Below are 11,424 nucleotides of genomic sequence, written 5' to 3' on the forward strand. Positions count from 1 at the left end.
TGTTTTGGTATATGCTCTTCTTGTCCTACTTGACTGTGTAAAATATGTATCCATTGATATCATTGGCCTGATATGTCATCACTATGAATATGGAGCCTACAGCTAGTTTCTTAATGTCATCATTCGGTACATTGCTTACTGCCACATGGTCTTTGAACCAATTATTGAACTCTTTCATGTGCTTTTTGGCAACCCAACCCTCACTTGTCCCAGAATTTTGTTGAATGATAAGCTGTTTGTGCTTGAGTACATATGGCTCCACCACCTCCATGTGTTTTAGGACAAGAAAATGGGCTTGATTGTATGTTTTCCGTTCCGGATTCATAGACTTCTTGCCCAGAGTCCCAAGCCCATCCAACCTCCCTTCGTGTCTTGAATGAGGCACTCCAATTGGGTTATCTGGATCCAAGTAAGTCATCGACTACTCAACAGTTTCCTCGGTCCCGTATCGGCTGATGATGTTTCCCTCCGGATATTTCCGATTATTTACGAATGACTTTAGGATACCCATGTATCTCTCATAAGGAAACATCTGGTGGAGGTAAGAGGGGCCAAGGTAGTGTACCTCCTATACAAGGTGAACCGTGAGGTGAACCATAATATCAAAAAATGTCGGAGGGAAGAAGGCCTCTGTGACACCTAGGTGTTCAAAAGTCATTAATAGACAAATTAGAGCAAAGAGGAGAATTAATGGGAGAGCAAACAAATATTAAATGGCAATAAAAGACAAGTGAATTTCAAATTCAAATATTGGTTTCAATTTGTGAGGGCAAATAAAGAAAGTTCCAACTATATTTCATGTACTTTCACCTCACCAAAATATTGTACACAAAAATCTAGTACCTTTAGTAAGATGTGTTCAATTGGAAGTGGGCCTATTTTCAGCCCAAATAAACAAATAAATTGATCCTTTTTGTAGGAGTGTTTGAAATTTTAAAATAACTCACAAAATTTTGCTCAAATGAAAAAGTGCCTGAAATAAAAGTTATAGATCTCGAAAAACTGAGCAAGATTGGCATTCAATAGTTTTTTCCTTTGAGCCCATCTTAACAGAGTAAAATCGAAATTGCAGAACTGAATCTGGAAGTTTGGTCTATTTATGAAATTGCCACTGACCACAGCTTCTGTCTCCCCTCTCCCCCTCACGGCGTGCCGTACGCCGCCATTTCCGTCTGCCCCCGGTTTCGGCCCAAGCCGCCCCGGTTTGCCCCCTTGCTGTCCCCTCTGGCTGCACGGGCGAGAGACACGCACCTCGGACGACTTGGATGTGAGCAACGCAGCCCGCCATGCGCCACAACGCCCTGCTGAGCTGTTGCCGCCGCCTGACGCCGTTGCTGCTCGCCATTGCCGCGTCCGCCCCTGCCTGGCCAAATGGTCTTCCCCCAGGAGCTCCTTAGCTTAGCCTCGAAGGCTCTCAAGCCATAAAAGGAGCCCTCCCTTCCCTCACACGCGTAGACCACTATCCGGCCCTCCATTGACGCCGGCGAGCTCCAGCACGCCATGGCGTCGCCTCCCCACCCCTGCATTGCTCGAATGGACCACCCCACTAGCTTCACCTTGCGCCGCTGAAGCCCGAGAGCCCCTCCGCCCTTTCCTCCCCCCACCAGAACGCCGTCGCCGTGGTGCCAGGTCGCTGCCGTCCGCCGGCCACCGTGGACCAGCCTCCTCCGGCCATCTCCCGTCGAGCCAAGACCCTCCAGAGGTAGCCCTTGGTCTCCTCCTCCTTTTCCCTAGCAGGGCCCCCACCTCCAGTGACCCTTCTCGCCGGATTTCGGTGCGCCTTCCCTCCTCTGTTCCCCAACCGGCCAGGGATTCATGCTGAGAAGAAAATAGAAATCCAGGGGTCCAAGTGTAAATGTTACATGAACTATGGAATCAAAAATCAGTGAACTTTGAAAATGCGTAGAAATTCGTATACAAAGGAGAAAAATACAAATCTAAAATTTTTGGAATCCTTGCAATGATATCTACAAGTTTTGTTACATGCACATCTTCAGAATCTGACTACATTTTAATATAGGAAAACGATTAAATTAAATAGGATATGAATGTTCTAGGAGTTCCACTCAGTAACTTTATGTGATTTTTGGACAGATGGTGTCTTGTACTGTTTATAGAGTCTGGTAATAATTTTAACTCTAAGGGACATCATTTACTTGCCCAAAATCCCAAGATTCCTCTATCTACTAGTATTGCTCATGTATTAATGCTAGTAGAAATAATGAGGTTATGTGTATGGAACTTTTTCATTGTGTGCATGTCACTAAAACCTTACTGTTTCGCAAGTTTAAGAAATTTTAGATCTGTTTAACTATATATTAGATTTAATGCTTGATAAGTAGGCTTTAATTATGATAAATAGTTTCCTTGCTTAGAAAAATCTTAAACAATTTGTGGAACTTCATCCTGGTCATATATTCAAGTCTGCAAAATTTAACATCCAGAAACACTCTAGAACTTTTTGTGATAATTAGTTTTACTATATGTGGTTTAATTTTATCAAATTTATTACTCCGGTTTTACTACTATAAAAATTCTGAAATAATTACAGTATGTTTAGGACCATGTGCAGACTTCTCTGTAAAAATTTGAACATCATAAATGTTTTAGTTTGATCTGTGGAAATTCATCTTCTTTTAAACATGATCTGTTTTGAGTATTTTTCATGGATTCATGCCTTACTGTTTTTAGCTGAAATTTTTACTGCAAGTTTCGGATTAGATGTACTACCTTGTATACATTTTGTAGCTACAGAAACTATTCCTAGCTTATGAAGTTAAATAGTCAAACAATCTCATGTATATTAACTCAGAAATAAAAACTGCCACCCAGTTCACTTTATGAAGTAAAATAAATATACTTACAATTCTATACTGAAGGAAAGAATATAAATTGTGTCATGTTGTAATTAATTTTCATACTTGCATTCATATAGAGGCTACCAATCTTATTGACGGGACGTACGAATTTGTGCCAATGCACGAGAGACAGTCCGCCGGTGCGCATGTGAATGCCCTTGAGCTGATCCAAGACCCGAACCAACGTTCGGAAGAGCCCAAGGCTAGCAGTGCCCAGGAAGGCAAGCCCCGGTGCATCTAAATGCCTATTATTTTCAATTATATGCAATCTATATTGTAATTTATTTATTGTGCATTTACGTTCAGGCATTGATTGAAACCATAGATGCATGATCCTAGGTACCCATGTTGTGAATACTAGAGGTTAAGCTCGACTAGATGCTCTGCTAACTAGGACCGGTAAAAGTCAAGTAGTTTCTTGCTACTCGCGAGATTATAGAATCTGACTGGTTTACCATATACTGCAATCATAATGCTCACGGCGGGATCATGGGACCACGTCGGTTTAGTGATAATGTACTAAGGCGCAGTGTGTGGTACAAGTTGTTAAGTGTTTGAACGTACTAGCCACATGCCGAGAATATGGTAATCGGTAAGCTCGGTACCTCATTGGACCGGCAAGTGGACTTCTCCCACCCTTCTAACTTCGGTCCCATTTAATGGTGAGTACACGTGCTGGCTCGACCCGGCGCTGTCCGTAGTCTATGGGGCCATGTACTCTGGGGGGTGGGGGGTGGTGGCCCTGATCCACGACCCGGAAAGAAAGGGGAAAGGTTGCTTGGGGTGACCCATCGGTGCTCCGGGCGTGTGTGTTAGGTTTTCCTTGCAAGGTTAATAAACTCGATTCGAATCATTCCGCCGCTCACGGACAATGAGACTGCTTAACACTTCTACTATATAGAGTAACAAGTGGAATATGTTGATGATGATAATACTATTGTATGATTAATGTTTTTCACTACCGTGCTTGTTTAGAAATAGATGCTGATCTAGAATGGTTAATTGAACTGGAATATGGAAAAGTTAAAATCTGAAATTAAGGATCATCACTTAGTCACTTTTTCGGCAAAACAAACCCCTCTAACCAAAAAGCCTTGCATGTCTAGTTAAGTCGACTAAGTTATATCCGTTGACGGGTAAGTCTTGCTGAGTATTAGTATACTAAGCCTTACTTGTGTCTTTGTTTTCAGGTATTACGTTTGAAGATATGTTTGCTGATTTAACTACTTTACCTCCGAGTTGGTCTGTGGTGTGGGATGGATCCTCAGCTGGTGCTGATGCTTCTACTCCCGAGTGATGTCTCGTATGGGCTTTATCGAGATGTCATGTTATCATTAGTTATCATGATTTTACTTTCCGCTGAATAAATGAATTCTGATGAACTGTAGTAGTTGAAACTTCTGTAGTACTACTATTTTACTTTCAGAATTGGTTTGTAATAATTTTAAATTTTCGCTGCCAGACTCTGTGATGTATGAAATGCGTGTTGTTGTACTCTCTGGACTCGCCTTCATGTGAGGTTTGCTTACTCGATCCCGGTTTTTTGTGGCATTAATCGAGATTTTACTCGAGGCCGCCGAGATACGTGCGAGTTGGATCAGAGTTGCCTTTGCAACGATGGTTAGCGCACTAATCCAATTTATTTTGGGTGGTTCCGCCACAGCCTCCATCATACAAAGTGTCTTATGTAACCGTCTGTCGAGAGCTGTCAGCAACTCATCATCAATGACCTTTTGCTCTATGGCATTGAAGAAGTAGCAGAGGCTCATGGCTGTCTCACAAACCTTCACAGGGAGCACATTCCTGATTGCTACAGGCAGTACTGAAGTCATAAGCACATCACAGTCATGAGACTTCGTCATGGCGAAATTCAACTTCAGTTCTTTCATGCTGACTAGCCTGGCAAAGTTGGACCATATCCTGAGGAAATTTTTACACTATGCAAGAATTGGCATAATTCTTTCTTCTCCTTTCTGGACATTGTGGTGGCGGCTACAGGAAGGTCTTTTCCATTTTCTGCTTCTTCGACGTAAAGCTTAGGACGAATGCCCATCTCTTCAAGATCAGCTCTGGCATTCTCATGGTCCTTTCCTTTACCCTTTGTGTTCATGATTATGGCGACAAGGCTCTCACAAATATTTTTCTTTAAATGCATTGTATCAATTGAATGTCGGACTGCTAAGATGTGCCAATACTCTAACTCCCATAGTATGGATTTCTTATTCTAGATCTCTTCATCATGACAATCATCATCACCTCCTTGATCAACTCCACGTTTCCATTTTCCGAGAACTGTGCTGACATCCTTAATCTTCCTGTACACATCCTCACTTGAGAAATGTGGTGGATGATTTGGTGTCTCCCTTGTAAACTGTCTGTCCATACTTCGGTACGGGTGATTCTTCGGAAGCCATCGTTTGTGGCCCATATATGCAAATTTGTTTGAGTTCTTCAGCCACAAGGAACATGTCTCTGACAAGCAGTGGGAGCAACATTGACCCTTCCTTTTGCTCTATCCGGACAAATTATGATGAGCCGAATTGTCACTGATGGTGGTCATTAGCATAGCATGCAAAGTGAAGTGCTTATTGACGACAACATCCCTAACCTCCACACCTTCCTAAAGGAGCTGAATATCTTCAATGAGGAGCTAGAGGAACACATCAATTCTATCACCGGGTTGTTTCAGTCTAGAGACCAATGTTGACAGCATGATATACTTGCGTTTATTGCAAAGCCATGGGGGGAGATTCATGATTGACAATAGAACTGGCCACGTGCTATGTGATGTACTCATGTTTCCATATGGATTCATTCCATCTATGCTCAGAGCAAACCTGATATTCCTAGGATCATCACCGAACCGGCCATAGGTGTTATCAAAATGTCGCCATTGAGAACAATCTACAGGGTGACGTAGCATTATGTCTTTATTACTTCCCTCCTCATGCCAATGCAACAACTTCGCCTCCTTCTTGTGTGCAAACATCCGCTACAGTCTGGACACCAGAGGAAAGTACAATGCAACTTTCCTAGGAGTCCCTTTCTTCCTCTCATCCATGCTTTCGATGCTTGTACCTTGATATTCCACATTCAGGGCAATTGTCCAGATCTTCATTCTCTCCATGAAACAGGACACAATTATTTCAGCATGCATGATTTTTTTTTTCAATTTTCAATCCCACGGGACACACAATCTGCTTGGCCTCGTACACAGTATCCGGTAGCACGTTCCCCTCTGGCAGCATATCCTTCAAGAGAAGAAGCAATGCTTTGAAACTCTTGTCTGTCGAACCATGAGCAGCCTTTAGTTGCAGAAGCTTCAGATCCCCGGTTACCCTCGAGTACTTCTCACAATGGGGATAAAGAGATTTTTTGGAATCTTCAACATATTGCTTATATTTACGCAGCTTAGCTTCAGTCATCTCATCTTCTCCCCTGATATCATGGATCATCTCCTCAACATTGTCGACCAAGGTATCAAACTGGTCGTCACTGAACTCCAATTGCACTCCTCATTAATGTCATCCCTGCACCCTTCTTGATCACAGTTGCCTTGCCCATCATGATCATCATCCTTGCACCCTTCTTGGGTATCGGCGACCCATTCTCCCCTTTCATTAGGCCCTTCCTCTCCGTGCTTATTCCAATAAGTGTAATTTGGTACAAATCCACGAACGATCAAATACGCATTAACCACTTCAAAATCAGAGTATTTCTTATCATTTCCGCAATCGAGGCACGGACAATACATTGTTGTTATAGACCTTGCTTCCATGTCGGCCCTTGCAATCTGTATGAAAGACTTCAACCCCCTCAAGTACTGCGGACAACAATGGCTATAAAGGCTCATCCAACTTCTATCCTCCATCTACATCTGCAAAACACAAGATTTTTTAACAGTTAATTGATCAACATCGAGGATGAGGTGATCGAGGAGGAGGGAATGGGGAGATCAAGCGGGATAATTTGGAGCACTAACCTTACACGACCCCCAAATGTGTCGCCGCCCAAAATCGCCGCCTCCCGCTGCCTTTGCGCCGCAACGAGCGGCGGCTGGCTGCCCGAGCGGCTGCTGATCGAGGGGAAATACTAGGTTATGATCAACTATGACGGACAACGTTTAGAGGTGACGGACGTCGTTGTAGACCATCACTTATGATAAAGAGCTCACGTCACCTTAAAATGATTACAGGTGACGGGCTCCACATACCACCCGTCACCTTTCTTTCTCTCTCGGGAATCGCAAACACCGCCCGTTGCCCTCTCCGCAACCGCATGCCCTTTCGAATTCCGCCGGCCCTTTCGCATTCTGGCCTCTCGCTATAAATACTGCCTCTCGGCCTCTTCTTCTTCTCCACTTGCCACGGTTACCATCGCCTCACATCACACAACTGCTCTCGCGCAGCCGCCACCGCACGCCGCGATGTTGGGTTTGGGCTCTCCCTCCCGCCACTCCCGCCACCGCCGCCGCTTTGTTCAAGCGGTGGACTCATCGCCGTCGTCATCGTCACTGTCGCCATCTTCCTCCCCCTCCTCCCCTTGTCGCCGTAGCCTTCGTCCTCCATCGCCTCCTGCACTGGCCCCTGCTCCAGCTTCAGATCCGGCGCCAGCGGTGGAGAACGTCTTCAATCCAAACCCCTTCGGCCCAGGCGATACCTGGGCAATCGGCATCCTGAGGGACTCATTCAGCTCGTTGAACGAGACCCTCTGCCGCCTTGGGAGACCTCCGGTGAATGCACCACTCGTTCTGAACGTCGCCGGAACATCTACACCATCTTCATGGTGGCGGAAGATGAGGAGGCTGCCGTAACTATGTATATCGTAGTTTGTATGTAGTTCCATACCAGGGTATTCAGTAGACCTACTATATATATATAGTAGGTCTATTGAATACCCTGATATGGAATAAGCAATTCCATACCCGAGCCTCCTTCGCACCCGGTTTTCCTTCGGCCCGGTTCGCGCGCGCCACCCCCCCTTCCGGTTTGACCACCCCCTCTCCCCACCCACCCATGACACCCAGCTCGCCCTCCTCCCTTCCGCCCCGCAGCAACTGCCCCGCGGCAACTCGCCATCACCGCTCCCTCCTCTCCCAGCGCCCCCAATCCTGGTGGCGACCCTCGCCCCTCCCGGCGTCCGTCGCCGCTTCTTCACCCTCCACAAGCGCCCCAACTCCTTCATCCCGGCGCATATCGGCATCCGCGACCCTCGTGCCTCCTCGTTCTTCGCGCTCACCATCGCCTCCCGCCTCCCACCGCGGGGAGCAGAAGTGGCGGCGGCCCTCCCTCCCCTTCATATGCGGCGGCATAGGGGGACATGGCCGCGGCCGGAGCAGCGGCGTGCGGCCAGCGGGCGGGCAGCTGCCGGCGGTCGCGGCGGCTGGCTCCCATACTGCCCCATCGAGGACGCCCCCCTTCACGGGTTGCGCGGCGCGCGCGGCGAGGGCCAACCCCATGCGGCGCGAGGCACGTCCAGGTGCCCTAGCACGCGGGGGCAGCGAGCGGCGTGCGACACACGGGCGCAAGGAGTAGGGCGGCACGCGGATGGTCTAGGCGCGGCCCCGTCCCGCTGCTACCTGGGCCGTGAATGCTTGTAGACAATCCTGATGACCTGATCTAGTTTTTCCCCTCCTTCAAATCGACAATCTCTTGCAGTGGGGATCATGACGCGAATGGCGGCATCCACTCTAGGCATCGAAGCTTCCTCACACTCACCTGAGCTGTCGAATCCTTGGGGGATTCCTCTCCATAGGCATAAGGTTCCCCACTATCGCCATCCCCATTCGAATCTTTTGTCGAGGTTGTTGTATTGACGGTGCTGCTCTGCCTTGTTGCAGGTGTCCGATCGAGTTGGATTTCACCTCCAATAATTGTTCCTGGTGAATGCTAAACAATCTAGGCATCACAGTTTGGCCAGTGCTAGATCTAAATCTCAGCCTTGACTTTGGTTCGATGTAAGGTTGCATTGAAGCATTGATCTACCAGGGGAAGAGGTTCCATTGAATCGAGGATGCCTGCAATGGCATAGGGAACCACCGGCATGCTCCACTCTCATGGACAGAACTGACACCGTACCACCGTACAAGCACGCAGGTGAAGGTGCATACCCCGCATCCCTACATCGCCGCTTTGTCCCCAGCTTGATTCATCCAGGTAGAGATGCTTTTTTTTATCTGCTAGTTGCCTATTCTTGATCTCACATGTGTAGGAGCTTAATTTTATTTTTGAAACTCTTTTTCCTTCTCTATTTTCCAATGCACAGATAGATCTTGCTGGTTGCTGCAATCGAGATCGAGTACACATGCAGGTCCGTCAAACAACCAAGAATTCATCTTTTTTTTACTGCAATATCGATAAGTAATAATAACAGAAAGGTGGATTATTTCTTTTCATGTGAAAGCAAGTTGAGCCCAGATCTCATTTGGCGTTGCAGCTTGCTGTTTCTGCATTGGTACTTAAATTCGGACTACTTTATTTATCTACTCTTAGTTTATCTCACTTGTGTGCTATCTGAAATATCAGGAGCTATTGCATCTGAGTATTGGTTTTGGGCCTAATATTCCAGGGCGTTGTTGGTGCAGTAATGAACCTAACCGCTGGTGCTGGTCCCATGGTGTGGATATCTATCATCTGGGAAGATTGGCTAGAGCATCTTGTGTTGTGCTTCCTTCTGTTTAGGTGCCATGGTGCTCCTCGACAAGATTGGCTAGGCATCAGAGGTGAACTCTATTCTTTTTGTTGAGGCAAAGTTGGGATCTTGAGCTGGATCTTTAGCCCTGCTATTTGCAGAACCTTTGATTTGTAAAACAACTGCTGTTGGATTATGTTAGCTAGTGGTTAGGATTTCTCCAAATGATAGCATATCCTCTTTTTTAGTATGTGATTCCATCTTGCACGGCCATCTGTTACTCGGGTATGGTATGTCTCCCATTAAACTGAATTTTCATTTGACATGCCATGGCCTCAACGTAGTGATAGAATACCTCTGTAATATACTTGCTGTGCACACAGCACAGCCTTGCCAACTTGAGATAGTTAAGTTCCTTATTAATGCTACTAAAGTATTTGAAATGCACCATACTCTGTTTTGTATAAATCTCATTTCCTGGACACAATGGCTACTGTGAGCATAGGATTGTGAGCTTGAGGTAACCAAAGCCTTCTGCGCGCTCTGCTCATGATCATGTAGTTTGAACTGATTATACTGTGTTGATTTTTTTCCTTCTTAACAATCATTTTCAGTTGACAGTTTACTATAGGATATCAGGGTACCCCTGATTGAGTTCAGATCTTCCGAGAAGGAATAAAATGGTTCTTTTATTTTTGTTACTCCTTGCTCATTCCAACTTCTGTTCCATAATGTTTTATACCTTTATGAAGTCAATCTATAAAAACGATGCCATCGTATTCAAGTGTTTTTTTATGGTGTTTTCAGGATTTGAGTGGACACCGTGATCTCCATTGACAGTGCCATCTTTTGGTGGCACTCATCATTACCATTAGATGTTTAGGGATAATTTCCCTTGATCATCACTTGATGGATTTCCCTTCTGTGTGTAGATTCTTATGAAAGTGTAAGTTCGGTGTGGCATATTAGAAATATGACTCCACCTTTGTGTGTTTATAGTAATTATGAACCGGCTTAGAAAAAATGTGTGGTGCCTATAAGCTCGTGGTCCTAAATCAGAAATTTTATGTTTTGTCTCGTAGTTTCTGATGTAAAGAATATTTAGTTTAATCCAGAGTTGACGCATTCACCTGCCAATACAAACAAAATGCTTTTCAATTGGCCCTAGTATTACTGTGTCCGGCAACTGCAAAACCTTTTTGTTTTCCAATCCCCTGGGCGTGTGAATCAATTTTCGTATAATTGTATCGAGTCCTTGCACGTTTCTATTTCCTTACAGCACGTGAATTATCTGGGCTCACCTGCAAGACACGCGGCAAACAATTAAGTGCATAATCCGTCTATACAATCTGTTCACACGCTAGGAAAAAAGCATGAGAAAAGGGGGCGTACAGCTGTAGAGAAGGGGACGTGTCACGTGTGCATTGGAGTGCGGCGTGCATACCGGACTGGTTGGGCGGAGATGGGCGGGGCGTGCTTTGCGGATGAAAAACCGGACGCGGATGGCGGGAGCCTGGGCACGCGGGCGCGACGGTGGGTGGGCAGCGGGCTGGCTCGGGTATACCCAGAGTAGAGATTAACCCTGTCCTATATATATATATATATATATATATATATATATATATATATATATATATATATATATATATATATATATATATATATATATATTATAATATTTTGTCTTATTATCTCGCAACAATCTCGCAATTTTCACTATTTTGTTATCCCGCGCTATTCTCAGCATTGTTACCTCGCAATTTTCATCATTTTGTTAGAATTGCGGCGACATTTTAGTTGTTCAACAAAAAATGATTAATAAGTTCGTGGGATAAGACATACACATAGGTGACGAACTATACGTGTGATGCGTCAGCTTTCAAGTACCATAGGTTAAGCACATCGCAAGAGTCGGTGACGCGCAAAGTAAAGGCTG

General features: G+C 45.4%; 1 protein-coding gene across 14 annotated transcripts; it reads left to right on the top strand.

Moving 5' to 3' along the window:
• Nucleotides 1-8,056: 8,056 nt before the first annotated feature.
• On the top strand, nt 8,057-10,655 carry LOC120644136. Of its 14 annotated transcripts, XM_039920700.1 has the most exons (6): nt 8,057-8,619; nt 8,698-9,013; nt 9,123-9,167; nt 9,294-9,311; nt 9,442-9,579; nt 10,296-10,655. In XM_039920700.1, the coding sequence occupies exons 2-6, from the start codon at nt 8,914-8,916 to the stop codon at nt 10,313-10,315; spliced, it is 321 nt and encodes a 106-aa protein (XP_039776634.1). In that variant the 5' UTR covers nt 8,057-8,619; nt 8,698-8,913; the 3' UTR covers nt 10,316-10,655. The 14 variants fall into 14 exon arrangements, 1 of the variants encoding a protein (XP_039776634.1); XR_005663433.1 differs by lacking the exon at nt 10,296-10,655 and having other exon boundaries at nt 8,358-8,619; nt 9,261-9,311; nt 9,426-9,935; XR_005663430.1 differs by lacking the exon at nt 10,296-10,655 and having other exon boundaries at nt 8,359-8,619; nt 9,261-9,311; nt 9,442-9,935.
• The last annotated feature ends 769 nt before the right edge of the window (nt 10,656-11,424 follow it).

The sequence above is a fragment of the Panicum virgatum genome, chromosome 8K (assembly GCF_016808335.1).
Source record: "Panicum virgatum strain AP13 chromosome 8K, P.virgatum_v5, whole genome shotgun sequence".
Taxonomy (NCBI): domain Eukaryota; kingdom Viridiplantae; phylum Streptophyta; class Magnoliopsida; order Poales; family Poaceae; genus Panicum; species Panicum virgatum.